Source organism: Lampris incognitus, chromosome 4 (genome assembly GCF_029633865.1).
Source record: "Lampris incognitus isolate fLamInc1 chromosome 4, fLamInc1.hap2, whole genome shotgun sequence".
Lineage (NCBI taxonomy): Eukaryota > Metazoa > Chordata > Actinopteri > Lampriformes > Lampridae > Lampris > Lampris incognitus.
Window position 1 is genome coordinate 26,695,940 of NC_079214.1, and position 23,954 is coordinate 26,719,893.

At 43.2% G+C, this 23,954-nt stretch overlaps 1 protein-coding gene across 2 annotated transcripts; it reads right to left on the reverse strand.

Moving 5' to 3' along the window:
• Window positions 1-555: 555 nt before the first annotated feature.
• Window positions 556-9,200, reverse strand: lysmd2 (LysM, putative peptidoglycan-binding, domain containing 2). Of its 2 annotated transcripts, XR_008810170.1 has the most exons (4): window positions 8,809-9,200; window positions 7,668-8,011; window positions 3,348-3,502; window positions 1,330-1,373 (listed from the first exon to the last, which is right to left on the reverse strand). XR_008810170.1 is itself a non-coding variant. In XM_056279000.1 (3 exons), the coding sequence occupies exons 1-3, from the start codon at window positions 9,052-9,054 to the stop codon at window positions 1,322-1,324; spliced, it is 642 nt and encodes a 213-aa protein (XP_056134975.1). In that variant the 5' UTR covers window positions 9,055-9,200; the 3' UTR covers window positions 556-1,321. The 2 variants fall into 2 exon arrangements, 1 of the variants encoding a protein (XP_056134975.1); XM_056279000.1 differs by lacking the exon at window positions 3,348-3,502 and having other exon boundaries at window positions 556-1,373.
• Between the last annotated feature and the right edge of the window lie 14,754 nt (window positions 9,201-23,954).

Sequence of the window (23,954 nt, forward strand, 5' to 3'; positions counted from 1 at the left end):
GCTGAGAATGGGAGTACAATACTGTAGCATTTACTACTGTTGGAAAAACATTTCTGCAAGAAAATACACACACATATATACATATACATATATTACATTACATCCTGTTCCTGTCTTAGCCTATTTTATGTTTCCAGTATACATGTAAGATCTTAATGCATTCTTGCTTTCGACTCTACCAAAAATATATCTGTTCAGTATCATGTCAGTGCCCTGTATCCTCTTTTCCTGTTTTTCTGCTGTAATTTATTTGGAACCCGCTAGCAGGTGATGATGGTATCATTTCCCTCTACAGTACATGTTTCAGTATATAAAGCATTTACATGTCTTTAGAGACGCAAAATGAAGTATTTTTAAATGTAAATATTTGATTTTTTTTCCTAAAATGTAAAAGCAATTAAAAAATTTTGTCTTTTAATTTACCTGTGTACTCGACTTGTGAAGGGGCATTAAAACCGGGGCTGATGCCACCTTTCTCTTCAACCGCACATTTACACCTCCAATTCAGTGACGGAGGAAAAAAAAAACAAACACACAAAACTGGTCAAGTCTGCTTTAAATATATATTTATTCTCCCTCGGAAAAAAAAACTTATGTAAAATAAGCACAGTAAAACAGCTGTTTCAGACACAGTATTCCACACTTAAATAATACATTCACACTTCAAACACACACACACACACAAAAAAACAACAAAACAAAAACAGTCCCTTCTGTTCCCAAAGAAAAGCTTCTTTCAGGTAAATAAGACAAATGAAAAGGCTTGAGTCCATCCACAGCTTCTGGTAAGGGAGTAGTCACTCATTCAGAGGTCTAACACAAGGGAGGAGGGACCGAATATGTTTTCCGTGTGTACTGATACTATTTTAAGAGTGGGATTTAGAGCGTCAGATGCTGTTAGCAGGTCTATCAAGCTAATCCTCCTGACTTTGCTTCACATGGAGTGTGTGTGCATGTGTTTGCATGTGTGCATGTAACTATATGGCAGCAGGGCTTGCTATACAGTAGCTTTGCAAGCATGCCTGGGTACATGTTGAAGATGCTTCTTTGACAAGGCATTATTTTGCTCTGTATGTCTCCGATTAAAACCATGCAAAACAGCAAAAATAACAATATGCATAATAACACCATGATGGGACAACAGCATGACACAAACCAACGGACAAAAGGCAAAGAGGATGTCCTCAGTACATCCTCGTTTTGGTAAAAGCAAAATATAAAAAGATAGATGCGACAAGGTTGAGATGTATAATTGTGTGCATGTGTGTTTGTGTCTGTGTCTGTGTTCGTGACAAGGCTTCACGGTAAACAGACTTGTCCTTCAGATTTCTTGGTAGGATGTAGTGGGGGCCGTGTAGTCGGATTCACTGTCCCTGCAAACAAGCACAATACACACAACTTTAATGAGTTTGATATTTTCCACAATGGAGAAAAACAAAACCAGTTTTGACACCGTCACCCAGTATCCCTGTGTGTTCTATTTCTTCCATTGTCGCTCTTCCTTCCACTCTCACTCACCCCCCCCTTTTCTCCCCAACTGTATCCGGCCAATTACCCCACTCTTCCGAGCCATCCTGATCTCTGCTCCATCCCTTCTGCTGATCCGGGGAGAGCTGCAGACTACCACATGCCTCCTCCGATACATGTGGAGTCACCAACCACTTCTTTTCACCTGACAGTGAGGAGTTTTGCCAGGGGGACATGGCGCGTGGGAGGATCACGCTATTTCCCCCCAGTTCCCCCTCCCCCTGGAACAGGTGCCCCGACCGACCACAGGAGGCGCCGGTGAAGCGACCAGCACACATACCCACATCCGGCTTCCCACCCGTAGACACGGCTAACGGTGTCTGTAGGGCTGCCCGACCAAGCCGGAGGTAACGCGGGGATTTGAACCACCAATCCCGGTGTTGGTAGGCAACAGAATAGACCGCCACACTACCCGCAAGCCTCACTCTCTCCCTATTTTCTAATTAATTGATCACATAAGTGTTTAGGTGAGCTTATATGAAAAATGGATAAGGCTAACCCAGGCAGCTACCTGCATTGCTGTGCTGATCACAGATGACAAGTCTTCTGGTCCTAAAATAGCATCTCAATATACGTATAATATCGATGTGTTGAGCTTCATCATCCAGTTAGACATTTGTCTTTTACAAACCATATGAAATTAATTTTTGCACTTTTAAAGTGCTAGTCCATCCATCCATTATCCAAACCCTTCCTTATCCGACTTAAGAGTCACGGGATGCTGGAGCCTATCCCAGCAGTCAATGGGTGGCAGGCAGGGGGACACCCTGGACAGGCCACCAGTCCATCACAGGGCACGCACACACACACACACACACACACACACACACACACACACACACACACACACACACACACACACACACACACACACACACACACACACACATTCACACACACACACACACACACACACACATTCACACCTAGGGACAATTTAGTATGGCTGATTCACATGTTCACCTGACCTACATGTCTTTGGATTGTACGAGGAAACCCATGTAGACACAGGTAGAACATGCAAACACCACACAGAGGATGACCCGGGATGACCCCCAAGGTTGGACTACCCCGGGGCTCGAACCAAGGACCTTCTTGTTGTGAGGCAACCGCACTAATCACTGTGCCACCGTGCCGCCCTAAAGCGCTAGTCCCACTGGTAAAATAAAGGTAACAGGATGCTGATGAGGAATGTGATGAATAGGCTACTGAAGATGGAAGGGAGGGCAAGAAAAAAAAAGTTTGGAGGAGAAAGTTAAGAGAAGCAAGGATAGAAAGTGGAAGCATGGTGGCAGGATGAGAGCTCACTGTAGTGTCATCAGGCCTTGACCTTCTCTGATTCTCAAAGGCTTTTTACACAGCCTTTTCAAGGCGGGAACGTTGCACCATTAATCTGCCTCAGCATTCTGTGTAAAACGTACAAACACAGAATGGCGATCAGTGCTGTTCCGGGGTTAAGCCGGCAGTGGAGGTAGTCACAGAGCCGAATCGACATCTGTGCAAAAGGGACAGCAGGCAGGATGGGACAGCCAACGCTGTCGTGTTACACATCGTGACGCCTCTGCTTCCAGAACGCTGGCATGCCATGTAAAATCACACACTGTGGCGGCGTCATGCCGTTTTTGTTTGGTTCAGTGTGAAAAAAACAAAGCCAGTGTAAAGACAAGTCTTCATTACAGCGGTACTGCAGGCCCTCTGTGTAAAAAAAGCCTTCACACACTTCAAAACTCAGACATGAACAAAGGGTGGTGAGAGGCAAAGGCAGGATGGACTCAGTCTTAGTATGTAGGCAGAAGAACACACATTTATTTTAGCCTTACTAAAAAAACTTGTCCTTAATGTGCAGAAGACAAAGGAGCTGACTGTGGACTTCAGGAGGTCTAGAAGCTGCAGCCACTCCTTCATTCACATCAATGGGGTGGAAGTGGAGCGTGTTTCCATCTTTAAATTCCTTGGAGTCCACATCAGCGAGGACCTTTCATGGACATTAAACACACAGGCCCTTGTGAAAAAGGCCCAATAACGCCTGCATTTCCTGAGGAGGCTGAGGAGTGCCCCCCAAAATTCTCACCAACTTCTACCACTGCACCATAGAGAGCATCCTGACCATTTGCATCTCAGTGTGGTACGGTAAATGCATCTCAGTAGACCAGAAAGCTCTGCAGCGGATCGTCAAGGCGGCCCAGCATATCACCAGTACCCAGCTCCCAGCCATAAAAGACATTTATCACAAACGCTGCCTTCGAAGGGGTCTGAGCATCAGCAGAGATCCCACCCACCCCAACCATGGACTGTTCTCCCCCCCTGCACTATGGGAGGCACTACAGGAGCCTCAGAGCCCACACTACCAGGCTCAAAAACAGCTTCTTTCCACAAGCTGTTGCCCACCTGAACCTGGCTACCCACTGAATGTCTGTAGATATTTTTAAATATTTTGTACTCCAGCTCTCTTTTAACTTATTTTTAGCTTTTGGTCTTCATGTGTGTATATCTTATATTGTGTTTGCTGTGTTTATCTGTGTCTGTCTTGCACTGTTTGGTGAAGCCACAGCCCTCATTTCATTTTTAACATGTGCCCGCACATTGTTTTTAATGACAATAAATTGAATTGAATTGAATTGAAAAACTAATGAAAATGGGGTGGATAAATCCCCGAGTTACTCGTAACTTGATGGATTAGTTTACACTGGCATGCGTTCTGTGTTTGCTCTCGGGCCATGTGAAAACAATGGAGTGTGTCTCTTGTTTGAGTTAACACACTCTGGCCTCAGAGGCCAAACTTTGTGGTAATAGTCTTAGATTCAGCCTGGGCACAAAGCTTGGCTTACAGTAGACCGTCAACTAATAAGCAAGCACATCTAATCGCCTATTAAAAACATAATGTGTCTATGTCTGTAGAATAAAGGCTTCAGCTAAAAGAGTAAAAGGGAGGGGGGGGGCTAGGATTTGATGCTGCGTAGCTAGATAGGGGAAATACAGGATCAGATTCTGTGCCGTACCGCCCTTCTGAGTCCTGATAATGGTGTGTACACATAGAGAACTGTTTGAATTGTACAAACATTTGCAGCTTAGGTGTACAATGAAGATGCACTGTTCTTAAATTTCCACTAGGAACTTTACTTCCTCTAATTTCATCAGTTATCTGTCCTCAGTGAAAAAGTTACGTGATTTGTCGAAAATGACTTCCTCAAGCCCTGCAAACCACAGCACACAGGTATGGAGCAGGGAAGTGTCTCACCCCTGATGGACTGACCTGAATTTGTGTTTTGTTTTTTTTCCACCCTTTTTCTCCCCAATTGTACTTGACCAACTACCCCACTCTACCGAGCCATCCCAGTCACTGCACCAACCCCTCTGCCGATCCGGGGAGGGCTGCAGACTACCACATGCCTCCTCCAATACATGTGGAGTTGCCAGCCGCTTCTTTTCACCCAACAGTGAGGAGTTTCACCAGGGGGATGTAGTGCGTGGGAGGATCACACTATTCCCCCCAGTTCCCCCTCCCCCCCAAACAGGCGCCCCGACCGACCAGAGGAGGCGCTACTGCAGTGACCAGGACACGTACCCACATCCGGCTTCCCACCCGCAGACATGGCCAATTGTGTCTGTAGGGTCGCCCGACCAAGCCGGAGGTAACACGGGGATTCAAACCAGTGATCCCTGTGTTGGTACGCAACAGAATAGACCACTATGCCACCTGGATGCCTCCAAATTTGCATTTTTAAGATCCACTGTGCTGATGGCGACAGCAACTAATGAAATATAAACATAATGGAACTGCATAACGCAGTGGTTTTCATTGCATCAGCTTCATACATTGAATGCATTAACTTACATTTCACAGTTTCGGATTCAGTAATGGTGCTAAATCCTCTTGTGTTTATGAAAATTAAAAAAAAAATTCTTGGAGTTTATGAATATCATGAAAAATGTCAAATTAAGTTTTAATTTACTGCCTTTGAGGAAATAATTCCACCTTTACTGCAGTCAAAAGAAAAAAGAACACTACATCACAATATCAAAGTATTGCATAATTGTTATTGTCTATGACAAAGTAGCAATTACAATATCATTCAGTTGTTGCTGAACTATCTATGCTATGGTAGTGTACGATCTTTGGTGATTCTCTCAGGTAGCAGTGGGCATTATCATTTATGGATGACATAGTACACCACATCTTCAAGCTGTAATGTGAGCCCTTATAAGACCATCTTACAGTTGAATCCCTGCCCCGACTTCCTTGTGAGAGACCTCAGAATCCTTTAACATGGTTTTGAAAGGTCAGGTTATATCCTTAGAACACCAGAAAGGGGATTAGCATAACAGCTGCTCTTGAAACTGCTATAGGATTGCCTTGCATCCATTATGGAGAACTACTGCATAGTATGCAAAACACTGAATCCTGCAACTTCAGCTGGGCATTTAGATAGATGGTTAGTCAGAAGTGGAAAACAAGGGGATCTGTCTGCTGCAGTGTGACTCAGTCTTGGCTTAACCGGTATTTCTGACTGGACCTGATTCTCCCTTTAATGGGTGCATGCCAGACAAACCATCTAAGCAGTGAGTGGATATGAGTGTCCTCTGTCTCAACACGCAGTGTCAGTAAGATGTGTTCAGGCCTGATTCAGAGCACTGCAGTGTGCTGGATCTCCCTCTGAAGACCTCACTGCTATATCATTTGGTATGTGGGTGACTACTACAACAGCTTCACACAAACCTGTTGCAGTTCCTATTTTCATCATTCCCCTTTGACTTTTCCCGTCTCTGCTTCTCTTACCAAAACCACTATTGTCTTGCTTCCTCAATTTCGCCTTTTTATTGGCAATTAGGTTTTCCTTTGAGGTTATCATGCTGAAGTTGACCAATGAAGTCTAACACAATGAAACTGTTACTAAGATAAAGCTTCAATATCAAAAGTCTGAAGCTCTTGGATAGACAGGCATAGACATGTAGGCATTGGACATAAGCAAAAATTGAATAAACTAAAACTGCATTCTCAGCATCTTTTCTGTAAGTAAAGAAAAATACACACATAATCATGCATACACACACACACAAACACACACACACACACACACACACACACACACACACACACACACACACACACACACTCAGTTTGCCAGGGACACGACTCAGCATTCATAAGCCATAGACATTCACACGCTGAAAAGGCTAAAAGAGAGAGGCACTAGTTAACACTGACAGGTATTCATTATCTGCATCAGTTTAAGGAGAGTCTCAGACCCCACACTCAGAACAACAGTCTGATTGGATGCCAAGCTATATAACAAGAATGACAGGGCCAATGGGGACTCTTGCTTTTGAAGAGGGTTATCAGTCAGGGGCTTTCAGATAAATGTGCAGGTCTCAAGGAAACTAACCCAGCATTCACATTTATCACTACAAAAGCGACAAATATTACTTTTGTCTCCCAGATTCTGTTGCTTCCAGGTGTATCTATCTGTACTTGAATACAAATTTACATAGCCAGCTCCAATTGAATTGCTATTTTCTGATGTTGCTCAGGTTTTTATACTAAAAACATAGCTATCCAACCAGGCAATGTTTTCATGCCCTTCAATGTGATTATTTTGTCAGCCACTATGATTTGGTTTTAGGTATCTGCCCCATCAATTCATTTGCTGCTGATTATTAATGTCTTGAAGGGACTCTTTGCCAGTGCATAAATATTGTGTGTCATATCTGTATTTAGCAACTATGGATCCCAAGAAGCTGGAACGCAGAAATTGCAGTGATCAATTACTTCTCCATTGGAAACGAAAGTTGAGTAGGAACCAAATATCCATTTCTCATAGGACTCACAGACAAGAGCCCTAATATTGGTTCACTTGAGCTGTCATGACTACATGTCATGGCACATTTGCATGAAGTTGAACACTTTTCAACTTTCCATTGTCACCACACTTGGTGTCAACCTGTCATTGTTGCTCGCTATCGCCATTAGAACTAAGTGACCTGTCATTTACATAGTTTTTGTAATAATAAATGTGAATGCCCGGTAAGTTCTGCACACATAAAAAGGTGTAGTAGTTGACTGAGGCATGTTCTCAGCCTGACCTCATATTTTCCCTCTCCGTGTCTATATGTACTGATCAGGCACTTGGGCCTCACCTCACCTTATTTCCTCCTCTTTCAGCCTACGCGCTGCCTGTTTTGACTGTTTAATTTGCAAGTCCAGTCTATGTAAGAAGTCTTTGGCTGACAGTTCCTCTGGATGGGTCTGGAGGGGGTTGGAGTCCTCATGGGGTGGAGAAGGGGGTGGCGAGGGTTCCTCAATATCCTGTGTCACACAGGGAAAGTCAGGTACCTGTGAGCTTGCTTCCCCATCCCCGTCGGGAGACTCAAGAGACAGTCCATTAAATATGGAGCGTTTCTCCGATACAACAGGGATGTTAAGACTGTTCCTCAGGAAGATGCAGTCATTGCTGAACAGCTTGTTGGCCCTCTTGATCTGCTCCATCTGAAATACAAGGGAGACAGCAACATGAATGGTGTGAGAAGTAGTTCATCTATGATCCTCTCACTTGATTTCACTTGCTTTGGTCTTGTGTGTAGTGCAAAGGTATTGTGTGGAGAACAATATGGCACGTCAGATACAAGAGGAAAACCAACCGAACCGATCTATGTAAACTCTTGACAAATTGATCACGCCAACAAAGCTGTGAGGAAAACTGTCCTGCCACACTTTAAGGCGCTGTACAATGTTTGCCTAGTTCTAGGCTGTTATTTTTTGGTGAGGGGTTCATACTTGCCCAGCACAATACTGCGCTAGACATGGAGAAAATGCAAAGTTTAAGTAACCAACCCCATTCCAACTAAATGATCAACACTATATTCTTACTGGGTTGACCATCACTGCCCATACTAAGCCGACATCATAAAGCATTTCAGAGCACTTGGAACGGCCTTATTACTGGTTTCTAACGGGCCTCGATGTGAATTTGATGCTTCGTGTTAAACGTTTGTTGTGATGCATGTAGAATAAACTAATAAGGATCAAAATATAAAAGGCTGTGAAATTACTTTCACATATGCATGGATAAAAGCAAAGGGGGTGTCCACGCCTAGACACAAGCCAGCGGAGGCTTGATGTTGTGCGGAGTTACCATTTATCATACAGGGTGATGCAAACAATGTTCACATGCATTGACAGCTAATCAAATGTACAGTGTATATCCAGTGGTTTAATATTCCTATCAGATAAAGTCAAGGTGAACATCACAACGACATTATCGTGCTAGCTTATATCAGTCTTACCGTGACACCGTATTTGAGAGCGATCCCTTGCAGCGTATCACTGTCAGTAACCCGATGCTCAATGAATTTCTCCCCCAGAGAAACCGTAACGCTGGCTGTGCTCCCGTAGGACCGGATCTTGGTTCGGGCCAGGCTCTGTGATAGTTCACTTTCTGACTCGGAACCCGATCTGGACCGGGGAAAGATGGGCTGGCCGAACCGTACCCCTCCATCCCGCATCGGCAGGACAGGCGAGAACTCCGCCATCTTCTCTTGAATAAATAAATAAAGAGCGTGATAGCTTTGCTGTGAACTGCGGTTAAACCGAACTCTCAATTCGCTTTTTTAAACCGAAGGGAGAATCCCATCTCCGGTTCTGGTGTGAGTGTCACCCCCGGGGAAGTGTGACATGTTTCGGGGCCACCATCCCAGTTAGCTTTAGTTACAGATCTGAGAAAACGTAAGAACGGCGACGCAGTGACGGAAGCGACGTGATTGGACGTAAGGCTGCGTCCGTTTGGACCCGCCCCTTGATGTTGTACGTACGCTGACCAAGCCATACCAGCTGTGAGATAAGCTAACTAAGTATAAAATACTAATTACAAAAACAGACACAGATTTTTTTTAAAAACACGTGCGTAAATCCTAAATCATTTTTGAAGAACACATTTAATGAAAATTATCCCGCCGGAATGATAAGTATTAGTACTGATTTGATATCATAGCAATCAGTTGGTCACATACCATGTAAAACATCAGCAGATGATCAATTGCTTGGACGTTGCCATTCACAGCCTGATAGGAAAATGATAGGAAATGCAAAGGTAGAAGGACTGATACTGCATGTCTAACATTGTTTAGTTACCAAAGTACACAAATACGAGAAATTGTTCTAAATCTCAAAACTGACATGTGCACATGCGCGCGTGTATGTGTCATACATAGAATCTCACGATCGGACCTGTGTTCATCTATGTTCATTTTGTGATGGGATCAAAGATATGGATAGGAGCTAGAACAATAATGGGGCAGGGGGGGATGCAAATATAGAGGTTTGTTGTGAGGTCTTGATACTGGTGAGAGGAACATCTGGTCATGCATATCCAGTGGCAACCAAAACTGAACTTCAACCGTGCCTGGTGCTCAGTTACCTGTTTTTATATCTCATCACAGGGTAGGCTTATGGTCTATGAATAAGGGTTTCCCCTTTTGAAGGCTGTAAGCAGAAGTCAGGCATTTGGCCTTTTCAGTCTTCCAGGCACCAACCCAGCAAGAGGGGGAAATGCCAGGAAATGGCTTTAGACTACATTATATCAGATCTTTAGCCAGAATAGAACTAGAACAAAGTTTCCAGGTCTGAGACCATATACCATAAATCATAGTTGTGTCACCAAGATGAACCAGACCAAATTTATTTTTGAACTACAGTCTATCTTTATTTGCATTGTCACTATTTATTGGCATTATTATTGTCATTGTTATTATGTTACTGTACTACAGTAATGACAATAATGGATACAAAGTCATACATTATTACCATCATTATTATCATTATGTAAGGGCTTGAACCACGAAGAAGAAGAAGAAGAAGAAGAAGAAGAAGAAGAAGAAGAAGAAGAAGAAGAAGAAGAAGAAGAAGAAGAAGAAGAAGAAGAAGACGAAGGACATATTGTTACAGTTGTTTTATTAAGTGATGGAAAAAGGGTTATTTCAAACCATGTGAAACCATGTAAATGTTGTTATTGTACTGATGTTAACAGTCGAGCTTTACTGGCCTCACCAACATTTACCCTAAAGAGAATGGAATAATACATCATGACACATCAGTCAGTCAGCATTTTTTAATTTCTCCAGAGAGAAATGCTTTGTTCTTGTTATTTGCTGTGGTTTACAACAACAATGGCCCGATAATCTGAAGCAAAAGCCACAATTTACCAAAGTTCTAGCATGCATTTTGTAGAAGTTGCACATAGGTGACAAACCTGACCTGAAACCTCTCTTGGTTTGCCCTGTGTTGGCCTTCAGAGGAGTACTTAATACTCTATTCGTGTGTCCATTTGCATCAGGAATACTACCAGCCCACTATATTAGACCCACAGGAAGGGAGGGGGGGTCATTCACATGGACTGAAAACATTCAGCAAGACCCTGTGACAGAAGGCTTGCTGCTGCATGTGATTTCTAGACCCACTGCTGATCCTGAAAAAGCATGCTTATGTGTTGTTTAGGGAGTCTTTGAGGGGAATCTGTGAAACAATGCCATGCCCAGTCTTAGATGTCGACCACAAGCATGACTACCACATTGTAAAAGCAACTCATAAAAACTTTCCTATACTCTGTCTACCAAATGAGAAACTGTTGGATATGTAGCACAGAAATCTAAATCACTTCATCTGGAAAACTGATTCAACTTTCTGTGATTTCCTTACCTGGATTATTGAGCATGCATAAAGACATGTTGGATATGTGAGCCTTATGGCTTTTTCCACATTACCTGCTATCCCACTGCAGCAGAGGAAAAACCCAAAGCACAATATTCTGTCTGACTGCAGAATTAATGGATGAAATGGAATAAAATTGAGTTGAGAGCTGAATAAGTAAAGGAAGGCTATTTGGTTGAATGTGTATTATCAGAGCCCATAGCCTAGTTTATTATTCTGGTCTGTCATGATAAAGTTAGTGCCAAGGGTAAAGGTGGTTATTGAACAACCATAAATGAAGGAGCACGGATGAACAGAATGTCAAGCATGCAAAGTGGATACTAATGCTGTTTTCGAACAAGCTGCGAAGGACACTGGGAATATCAAAAATCAATTATTACTAGATGGATGATGATTAAAATTCTCAGTACTTTATGTTCCTGTAGTGAGTGTACTTGGTACATAGTGCATGACTTTTCAAAACCTTATGTCTCCATCAGAGAAGGTTGAATCAGTTCATCTGGACACAACGTTTATTGACTGATACGTTTCATCACTCATCTAAGTGTCCTTTTCAGTCTACACTGACTGCAGGGGCGTCCGGTGGCGTGGCGGTCTATTCCGTTGCCAGCCCGGGGATCGCCGTTTCGAATCCCGGTGTTACCTCCGACTTGGTCGGGCGTCCCTACAGACACAATTGGCCGTGTCTACGGGTGGAAAGACGGAATGTGGGTATGTGTCCTGGTCGCCGCACGAGCGCTTCCTCTGGTCAGTCGGGGCGCCTGTTCGGGGCGAGGGGGAACTGGGGGGAATAACGTGATCGTCGCACGTGCTACGTCCCCCTGGCGAAACTCCTCACAGTCAGGTGAAAAGAAGCGGCTGGCGGCTCCGCATGTATCGGAGGAGGCGTGTGGGTAGTCGGCAGCCCTCCCCGGATTGGCTGAGGGAGTGGAGCAGCGACCGGGACGGCTCGGAAGAGAGGGGTAGTTGACCGGATACAATTGGGGAGAAGAGGGAGGGGTAAATAAATAAATAAACTGACTGCAGGTATCCCCACACCTTATAAACAATACAGTGGCATAACGATCGAAACCAACGGCCAGTTTCATATGTACATCGGTCACCACCTTATAATGCTGTGATTGCAAACATTAACTCTAGTTAATGCTCACACCCATAATTTGCATATGAAACTGGTCGTGGTTTTCAATCGTTATGCCGCTATATTTTTTTTATAAGGGTGGGGATGCCTGCAGTCAGTTTAGACTTAGATGAGTGATGAAAAAGATCTGTCAGTAAACGTTGTGTCCAGATGAACTGATTCAACTTTTATTTTATTTTATTACCTGGATTATTGAGCATGCGTACAGATGTATCTCCCTTTCGCTGCTTACTCATTTTTAAATCATCAGTTTGGCAAGTTCAAGCCAGAAGATCATCTGCACAAGCATATGAGAGAAAGACCTGAAGGTGCAAAACAATCTGTTGGTGCCATGGAGAGTACAAAGCGGTGATCATTATCAGTGCAATGCAAAGGAAGTGAAAGTCAGTCGTGGAGACATGAAGGCTGCGAGGAGGGGTGTTGCTTTATGACAGCCACAATCCACATACACACACGCGCGCGCGCGAAGAACAAATATTGGGTTACGACAGCAGGCAACAAGTGAGCATAATGAGGATTTCTGCATGATTAATTTATTGAATTAGTTTCTCGTGGACTTTGATAATGGCATGTTGATGTCATTGTCTCGGTGACATTTTCCAATGGAAATCGCATCATTATGCCCACGAGAGAGCACAGAGAGAGAGAGAGAGAGAGAGAGAGAGAGAGAGAGGCAGAGGAGGGCGCTTCGTTCATCTATTATACATGACATTCGCTATGTGACATCACAATTATCAGAATGTACAGCAAGTTGTGTTTTTATTTGTGACCTGAGTCATATTTTCCTCACATCTTTTGTCCAACTTTTTATCCAATCAGGTCTCTTTACATGACAAAAACAGGAAGCAAAAACGTCACCTGTGTAGGTAAAGATGACCTAATGGAGATAGAAGAAGAGGCATCAGATTTTTTGTTTATTTTCTCATTAACAGCAGCTCTCCAGTCTCATTGGTCAAGCAGAGAATATCCACAAAGTTTTTTTTTACGTTCGACAATTTGACTTAAAATTTTCTCAATATCCTTTAAGTTCTCTCTCTCTCTCTCTCTCTCTCTCTCTCTCTCTCTCTCTCTCTCTCTCTCTCTCTCTCTCTCTCTCTCTCTCTCTCTCTCTCTCTCTCTCTCTCTCTCTCTCTCTCTCTCTCTCTCTCTCTCTCTCTCTCTCTCTCTCTCTCTCTCTCTCTGTCTAAGCCACGGTCTTAGTGTAAATGTAACTAGGTTAAAATTAATGTTTTTATTTTGTTTAAGTATGAAATATCACCAAATCCTGTCTGTGTGCTGTTATTTGTGTTTACTACATTTTATTTTATGTCATTATTTACTTTTATGTATGTTTTATAACGACCGTCATATACCTGTACTGTCGCTTTAAGAGCGAGGTCTTGTGGGTACACGGAAGATGGAACGCGGGAGAGGCCATTTTTGTTTTGTGGAAGGAGTCTCAAGCAGCGATCGAGCCGAGCCACGCGTGTTTCTTAACGTAGCACAGTTTTTGCTGATTGAGGAGAACGTAACCTTGAGTATCCCTGTAAGAAGATACTGCAAGCTGTGGGATAAAATACTTGTTTTATCCTTTCTTACATCGGAGTCCCGTGAACGGTTTCTCCTTCTAACGCACACGAGTGAAGTCCGGGCAGTGGTTGAGCTTCAACCCCCACGTCCGTAAGAAAATAAAATAAATGGCTAGGTGGGCCAAATAGAGTCCTGTGTGTCCCCCCTCCTTCCTTGATGATGATGATGATGATGAGAGACTGAGGGCCCCCCCCCAACAACACCTGGGGCCCCACTCAACTAGAACACAACGCAGAACTAACGATGAGAGTGACGGGCGTGCAGCAGGCTGACCAGCATAGAACACCATAGGACTGCCCCGTTACATAGAGTTACCAGACAAAGGCAAGGAGAGTGGGTAGAGCCAACAAAGACGTCAGTCAGTCACAACAACACTGCCAATGACAGCAGCCATTTTTGTTCTGCTCATGTTGAAAAAGCAGAACAATCTTTTTTTTCTTTTCTTGTCTTTTGCCTGTAAAGCTCCCTGAATGACCTCTGCGATGATAAGGTGCTATACAAATAAACTGGCCTTCTAAAATCTAGATAGAGAGAAGGGTCAGAGGCCATGGGGCAGCCTGTAAGATTCTTGGTTCAGTCCATAAAACCTGGACTCAAATCAATAGTGGGTTTTAGTTTTTGGTTTGTTTTTGGTTTTTTTTTTAATAAGGAAGGCTGCAAATCTGATATACAATGAAGGGATGGAAAAAGAAACATTTTAAGCAAGAGGGCCATCACAGAGATTTTGCCTCAAGTTTCACCAGTTGCTGCTACGGGCCCAGTGCTGATTGAGAGGCCATGGAGTTCAAAGCAGTAAACCTTACTATTGTCCAAGAGGAGAGGATCTTAACCTTTACATTCAGGGGCGTGGCTACGTGGGGGCCGGGGGGGGCACGGCCCCCATTGGTCAGAGCACACACACCCCCCGCTGGCCCCGCCGCCCCCCTTCCCCTGTCCCGAGTGGGTAAAAAAAAACAAAAAAACGCCTGCACAGAAACAGTCAAATGGAAGCTGAAATACATGCATTATTATTATTAGCCTACCATTATTAAGTCTTGTCCTTTGCCACTAAAGTTAGGAGCCCAATGGGCTCATATTTGTGTAAATCCAAGTATAAAAGCAAGAGTGTGTAAGTGCAGCATGGCAAGTCCAAGTGATGCAGTTTATTTAGTTGTGTGTGTTCAGGATATGGAAATGTTGGCTTCATTGTGTACATTTCCCCTTCATGCAATTGAAATTGCGCATGAAATACTAAATGACATTTCTGTCTTCGGTCTTTACACTTTACAACACTTAAACCATACCCCTTGCATTAACACCCGTGCATGGGACATGTAGATTAGATGAACGATACCATTCCAAACCCTTTGGCTATACACAACCCATGGCATTCTTATAAGGGCTACCATAATCTTCGAAAGTAGTTTTAAAATAGCAGTTTTGACAAGTGCCACCCTAATTAAATGGCTGGCCCCAGCTGCCCCCCCCCCCAGTAAAAGTGTCCTGGCTAAGCCCCTGTTTACATTTTGCATTTGCATGGCATAATCTGGAGCGAGTGGAGCAAGTTTACTAATCAGAATCAGAATAAACTTAATTGGCCAAGTGTATTTAGGCATACAAGGAATTTGACTCCAGTTTACAGAAACTTCTAGTACTTGCATGTATCACTCACATAAAAAAAAGAAAATCAAAAGAAATAAATGGAATAATAGATAGAATACTGGAGGTATGTATGTATGCACAACAGGTATGTAACTATTATGCAGAGTTTTGTTATGGCTGAATAATTAATAACTTATGTGTATATATTATGACTTTTTAATTCATTATGTTTATATACTATATTATATACTAATTTTAGCAATATGATGCCACATTTGTAAGAAACATGCATTTGTGGGATGAGCAGCAGAGCTGAGTATGTGGGTTGAGCCCATGAACTATTTGCCAAATCTTCTCTGCCAATGCCAAACAGCTTATTTTGCTGTTGCTACTGGCTCTTGTGTTGAGCTTCTGGTACCCCAGGTGCTGACAATCAGGTGCCCTGATATAAGATTTATTGCCAAGAAGCATTGTTACAACAAAGACATAATCTACCAAACTCAAATTTCCTTACTTTTTTTGCTAAGTTTAGTAAAAATATATACCACCCTGTGATGGCCTGGCGGCCTGTCCACGGTGTCTCTCCGCCTGCCGCCCAATGACTGCTGGGATAGGTTCCAGCATCCCCGCGACCCTGAGAGTAGGATTAGCGGTTTGGATAATGGATGGATGGAAAAATATATACTATATATATTTATCTATTCTCTATTATATAATATATTATGTACTTGTTTTAATTATAACAACAACAATAATTTTTAACCAGTATACAGAAGTTGCATGTGTATTAATTGTACATTGTATTGCATATCTGGTTTAAAAAGAAGTAGTTCACATCGTAGATATGTACGTGAGACATTTTGACCAGAGGGGGCTATTACAAAGTGTCATATTTACATAAGTGTCCGTTATTGCATCATGCTGTTAAGTGTTTGTGAGAGAGATGACCTGTGGGGAGAAAAAACTGTTCCTGTATTCAAAAAAATTACCACAACCGATGGTGAAAGCACAGAAAGAGAAAATAATCACACAAAAGGTGCCAGAAATGAAAACGAAAGGTCTGCAATGGCCACATAAAAACCTTTACATCTCATTTCCTGGTTTTCTTCTGACCCCTACTGGCCGTTCAGTGTATCAGTCGTCATCAGCGTTTTTTTTAACCACCAGGTGACACTGTTTCATCGGCAGTCACCGCTTCTTATCCTTCACGTTTTTCATAATTTACCTTTATACACTGTTTTTTCATCATTCCCTGTCATTTTTTTCTTAACCTTTTGTTTTTTGTGTTTTTATTTTTTAATTTTTGCCTTCGTTTATTTATTTAAATGATTGTTTCAAGCATCAATAACCAAGAATTTCATTGCACTGGCCTGGCTACACTATAGGCGACTGTTGCACTGTATAAATAAACTTGAAACTAAATAAACATTGTCATGTTAACATAAAGATTTTTCTTATTATATTTTTTTTATCCAATTGAAAAAAAACATAAAATTCCGCATTTGAATGTTATTTCAGCATTGTTCTTCATTTCTTTTGATTCCAAGAAATTGACATTTCTTCATCCATTATTCAAACTGCTTATCCTGCTGGATGCTGGAGCCTATCCCAGCAGTCATGACATTTCTTCAGTACAGGAGAAATACAGCATGAGGTCAAATGGGGTTCACATTCACTTGACCTTAGTAACTTGCTGGTGGCTGATCATCCTAGCATAGCATAGCTCTTCTTATGGCCAACTGAACGTGGTTCTACACAATGAACACAAGATGGCACACATCACTTGCTCAAATAGGAGGGAGAAGTTAATCTACATGTGTAGGAGCTTCTTCAAAGAGTGGTCTCTTTAATACATTTTCACACACACACACACACGCACACACACACACACACACACACACACACACACACGCACGCACGCACGCACACACACGCACACACACACACACGCACACACACACGCACACACACACACACATTTAAGGAATTAAGGAAAATAATGGATTACACTGTTGCAGTGGCAGTTCTAGACCAATTTTACTGGGGGGCCAGGCTGGGGCCAGTTGTGTTGTCAGAGGGGCACATTCGACCTAGGACAAAAGAGACAAAGAGAGTGTTAAACAGGTCTTAAACTGAGGCACAGTATCTGACATCCAGAGCTTTAAAAATACTTTCTTTGCAATTACCGTTCTATACATAATAGTGCTTTGCACGGAGACACCACGATTTAGTAGGGAAAGAGAAAACCCAAATAGTGCAATCTCTGGATCAGGTTCAAACACACAGCTGTACATGTCAGAGAAGCACTTGAATACGTCACACCGAAAATGATACAGTTTTGGGCACGTCCGGAAAAGGTGGGTCAGAGAGCCTTCTGCAGATTTACACATAGAGAGGAAATGGTAGGAAAGATTCTGTACAATTTATTTTTTGAATAATGAAGCCTCTGCATCAACTTGAATTGGATTAATTGAGGCATATCATTGATAGAAATAAGATCAGGCCCGGTTAAGGCCCTCCTCCCAAACATCAGCCCCAATCTGTATACCCAGTTCCTCCTCTCAGGCGTTTTTCAGAGAGTGTGTGGCATAATTCACATGTGATATACTGGGGTATGAATAGAGGTGTCTGGTAATCTGCAGCCCTTCTTAATTTGCTGACATATTTTCAAGCAATACAAAATTATTAATTTATCCATCTTAGTATTTGCAGGGGATCTAGGTACTGAGAAAAGGAGTGCTGGAAGACAGCTGTTTTTGACATCACTCATTTCAATGGCAACCCAAGAGGGCGTCTTGGTCAATACTTCCGTTCTGTAACCTTCCTGCCAATAGACAAGGGTCCTTGCATTCGCTGCCCAGTAATAATGCAGGAAGTACGATAGTCCTAGTCCACCAATCTCTCTTGGTTTATGCAAAGAGATACATATTTTTACAATTATTTCATTGGTGGTTTCACTCAGTGAAATGTGTCTGACATTAAGCTACAGAAATAGTGTACTGTTTTCAACATCTGGTGCCCAATAAAACACATCTGCTATCCACATCACAGGCTGACATTTAGGACAAGGTTAATTTACAGCTAATTAACGTTATTCTTGGCTAATTATATGGATTGGCTGAGGTCATGTGATAAAAGTAGATAGATAGATAGATAGATAGATAGATAGATAGATAGATAGATAGATAGATAGATAGATAGATAGATAGATAGATAGATAGATAGATAGATAGATAGATAGATAGATAGATAGATAGATAGATAGATAGATAGATAGATAGATAGATAGATAGATAGATAGTTTGATTGCTGCAGCTGAAGTTTCTTGAAATATTTTTAAATGTATTTATAATGATGTAATTAGTGGTAGTGGGATGGCTATTGACAGGACTTGGCCATGCTGTGTGTGGTGGTGTTGATAGTGAAGGTGTTGCTGATGGTAGAGGTAAGGAAGTGTGTGTGTGTGTGTGTGTGTGTGTGTGTTGGGGGGGGGGCAGTAGCTTTGGTAGTACTCTTCATATACATTTGTCAACCGTTAGTCTCATATCATGACGTTCGGTTTTCCATGACTTTCCATGCCTAGTATCCATGTGGCCCGTCACCTGTTACAGCCAGACACATGCTGTGGGACACGTGCTGCGGGCAGCGGCCCCTCCTCTGCGGGCGGCTCCCACCGAGTTTCCACTGCACCTGGCTCCAAGTTTGTAGCTCTTCAGTGAGTCACTGGAAAGCGCTGAGGACCAGAAATATACCAGCTCTCTGTCAAAATACTCCTTTTGCCTCTTATAGCACACATACACCCACTTATAGATCAGTAGCAGAGTCTATATTTTACCAGTTCCTCCCCCCGTGCAAGATCTCAGAACATCTGAAAATAACCTCTCTCTGAGGTTGACCCATTGACATAACCACAACTGTTGAGTCAATATCTTTTGGCCGACTGTTTATTTAAAACCTAAATGTCAGCTTGCAAGTCTTTAACGCCCCTATTTCTTGATAATTCATCTTTGTTTCCTCAGAGGTGTGAGGTCAAAGATAGAGACTGGTGGTGCAGTTCAGAGCCGACATTGCTGGCTGATGACTCACAAGACCGTCTCTCGTTCGAGTGCGATTGGAGTTGAACTCACCTTTTTACTAACAAAGCTCTTGTGTAAACGAGTAGTGGAGAGAGAGCAGAAAAGGCAGGGCGGGGGGTGGGGGGCTTAGCTCATTGTTTGCTCTTTGCAGATATGACATAATGCTCTCACACAGGTGTTACAGCACAGAAACACAGGCTGAAGTTTTGCCTTCTGTTGCTACAACTCCTTAGCCTATGTCATCCCGGTTCACATGAGAGCAAGTTCCTTTCCACTTTGGAGACGATCCAGTCCGATGTTGTAATCTTTTCTTTACTTTTATTTACAACAAAGAGGTATACAATTGTCATACAGAAAAAATAGCAACTTTTTACAGACCAGGGGGGCTCAAAGTCCATTCATTTTTTAAGTCCGTTCAGAGTTCATATAAAATGTACTTTCTTTAAAATATCGAAAGTTTTTATTGCTTTTTTGTTTTTCGCATTTTCAGTTAAGGTGCCATACTGCGTGAGTTCAACAACAAATCGATGAAAGCAGGGTTTAAAGTCATACCATTTAGATTTGTGGATGTGAAATTTACCAAGATTAATCAGAAGCTGAATTATATAGGTAATATTGCTGTCCATCCCATAGAACACAAAATATAACACCACATCTAATAAATTAATCTGTACATTAGTAACTATTTTTTTCCATTTATAAAGTCAGTAACACTTTCTATGAAGCTTGCATCTATAACGTCCTATAAGCATCTATAACGCCCATACGTTCCTATAATGTGTATAACAAATGTGATGGCTGAAGACTGTGAAATAGCCCTGGTCTCATTATGCATCTCTACAAAACTTCAGCAAAACAAGTTGGCTATGATGCATTATGACATTTGACAGATAAACAGGCTAATGATGACATATTTATAATGCATAAATCCGTTTTAAATTGACATAATGTAGCATAAAGGTGGTTATGAGGTGTTGTGAGGGCGTATACATGGTTATAATGAATCTTACAATGACTTGTAGCTACACTTATAGGGCCTTATAGATGCAAGCTTCATAGAAAGTGTTACCATAAAGTCTTGCATATCAAATAACTGAATGGGCACATAGAAAAAACAAATGAAATATAGTTTCTCTATCTGAATTACAAAAAAAAAAGCTTGTCCACTTCACCACGGGGCTCTTATTTGTAAATTCCTGAGGCCATTCAGCCTCCTGATTTAAAGGTACAATCCGCAATACATGCGCCCCCCATGGTTATGTGGAGTACTGAGACAGCGCTTCACATTTACAGTCCGTGGCTACGTGAAGCTAGGCTAAACAGTGTAAGCTAAGCCAACTAGCACACAGAAAACACATGCCCATCTCAAATCAGCTTCCTGGGTCTCCAGTGGCACAGCTTCGCGGGTCTCCAGTTGCTCAGCTTCCTGGGTCTCCAGTGGCACAGCTTCGCGGGTCTCCAGTGGCACAGCTTCCCGGGTCTCAAGTGGCTCAGCTTCCCGGATCTCCAGTGGCTCAGCTTCCCGGGTCTCCAGTGGCTCCGCCTCAGGCGCCCCAAGCGGTCCCGCGGTTGTCCCTGTCCACGCCACCGGCTTCCCGAGCGGCTGTCCTGCCTCTCATTGTGTGTAAAGAGGAAAGGAACACAACTAAGCAGCCAGCCAAACTCCATCAAAATGAATACCGGTGTCAGGGAGTAGCGTTCTACGCACCTAGTGCTTTATTTTGGGGCACTGCTGCATTCACAATGAATGGTGTAAAACTGAAATAAAAACAATAAAGCAGTATTTACACATGGACATGCATAGACATTAATACAATTTACATTCAACAGTTGCATCGAATAATAGCGTATGCTAAACTAGGCTAGCCCAAAAAATGGGCTAAGCTAGGCTAAATAAAAATTTGGTTACGTGAAGCTAGGCTAAACAGCTAACTTGCTCACCGAAAACACATTCATACATTATCCGAACCGCTTATCCTGCTCTGAGGGATGCTGGAGCCTATCCCAGCAGTCATTGGGCGGTAGGCGGGGAGACACCCTGGACTGGCCGCTAGGCCATCGCACAAAGGCACACACACACACACACGCGCACACACCTAGAGACAATTTAGTATGGCCGATTCACCTGACCTACATTTCTTTGGACTGTGGGAGGAAACCGGAGCCCCTGGAGGAAACCCACGCAGACACGGGGAGAACATGCAAACTCCACACAGAGGACCAAGGACGACCCCCAAGGTTGGATTACTCCGGGGCTCGCACCCGGGATCTTCTTGCTGTGAAGCGACCGCGCTAACCACTGCGCCGCCCGCAAAACGCATGCTCATTTCAAATCGGGCCCCATGTATCTCTACCACACAAATTCCCAACAATAATCAAAGAACAATAAACTACAATATGTGATGGACAACTATTCACAGTCAATGCTTCCGAAGGCAACACAAGATACAGGCAAGGATTACAGTGGATCCTTTTGCCGTTACGTCCCGCCCCACCCCGACTTCTTTGCAAACTAAATAAAAGCGCCGAAAGGCAGGTTGTATCTACTACAATCGGGATACAAAACACTCCCCGCCTGGAATCTGTCAAGATTCCACATACGTGTAACCTACAAATTTACAAAGTTGAATCCAGTCCTCCAGTCCTACTACTCAAGAAGAAGTGTAAGTTACAGGTCTGAGGAACCTCTTAGTTGTCCCCGTTTTTGTCACCTTGAGTTTGACCTTGCGAACTCTCCCATCACCACTAGGAAAGAAGCTTGAAACATGTGACATGGGCCAATCGTTCTGGGCTGCTTGACTGTGCTTTAGCACTACGATTTCGCCAACCTGGATGTTAGGGCATGAATCTTGGCATTTGTATCGCATTTGAAGTGTCTGCAGATATTCTGGTTTCCAGCGACTCCAGAACTGGTTCGCGAGACTCTGCACTTGGCGCCATTGCTGTTAATAGAGATGTTCTCCACTGAAGTTTCCAAGTGAAGGCGGTGCACTAACTTTCTGAGTTAGGAGCATTGCAAGAGTAAGTATTAAAGATGAGTCTCCATCAGTGGAAACTGGGACCAGGGGCCGGGAGTCCTCATTAGGATTGACAGAACCTCATGAGTTAGACCAGAAGAGCTTGTGCGTGCCAGCATAGAATCCAAGATTCTCCATGCCACTCCAGTCAAACGCTCCCATGCTCCTCCCATGTGAGAAGCATGTGGTACATTGAAGTCCTCCCGGGTGCAACCCTGACTGTTCACAAACCTCTGAACCCTTGACTCCTTGACCACTTTGCGAAACTCAAGCTCATTGCAGGCAACAATAAAATTCGTTCCATAATCCGGCTGTAACTGCTTAGAGAGTCCTCGGATGGCAAAGAACCTTCTAACGGCATTAATGTCGTTAGAAGTGGCCATGGCTTTGATCACTTCAATGTGGACTGCATGAGTGCTCATACAGGTAAAGAGTATTGTCCAGCGCTTGCTGTATGCTAGACCACTTCTTGTACGCCGTGCAACCATTGTCCAGAGGCCAAAGACATCCAAACCGTTGTAGGTGAAAGTTGGGGAGGTGCTCAGTCGCTCTTCTGGTAGGTCTGACATCTTCTGCCTTTCTAGCTTTCCCCGGAGCTTCCGACAAGTGACACAATCATTAAGGATGCTGTTTATGCACCTCTTGCCTCTGATTAGGCATATTCCAGCAGCTCAAACAGCTCCCTCTGTGAAAGTACGACCTTGATGCTCCACCTGAGTAATATGGATACATGATGTTAGCATGAGCGCTCTATTGACAACAAGAAACGTCACATACCCGGTCAACGCGGCGTATTTGTTTGAGAAATGGACACAACTGAAAGCCTCAAAAGGGACTGCATGCAATTCAACACTGGCTGGTTTTCTCATTCGCAAGTAATAAAGCAAAGAACTTCTACAGATTGAACAATCACATAATCGCATCCAATCTAAGTCCAAATGTCAAAGTGCCGGGGGGGGGATCATTATCAATATCATACTCAGTTATGGATGGTTTAAATGCCGATGCAATATTTCATCTCCAGCGAGCCGATTACTTTTCAGTATCAGGCTTTACTGTTTGCATTATGTCCATCCATGCATCCATTATCTGAACCGCTTATCCTGCTCTCATGGTCGTGGGGATGCTGGAGCCTATTCCAGCAGTCATTGGGCAGCAGGCGGGGAGACACCCTGGACAGGCCGCCAGGCCATCACAGGGCCGTTTGCAGTATGTATACTACTGATTTTCCCCTCCTGTAATACTCAGGCCTTATACAGCATGCAAGCTGTTGACAGCAGATTTCAGATTTTACTGCCACTAGGCCTTCTCCCCTTAATACCAAACACTGTAACATAATTTCT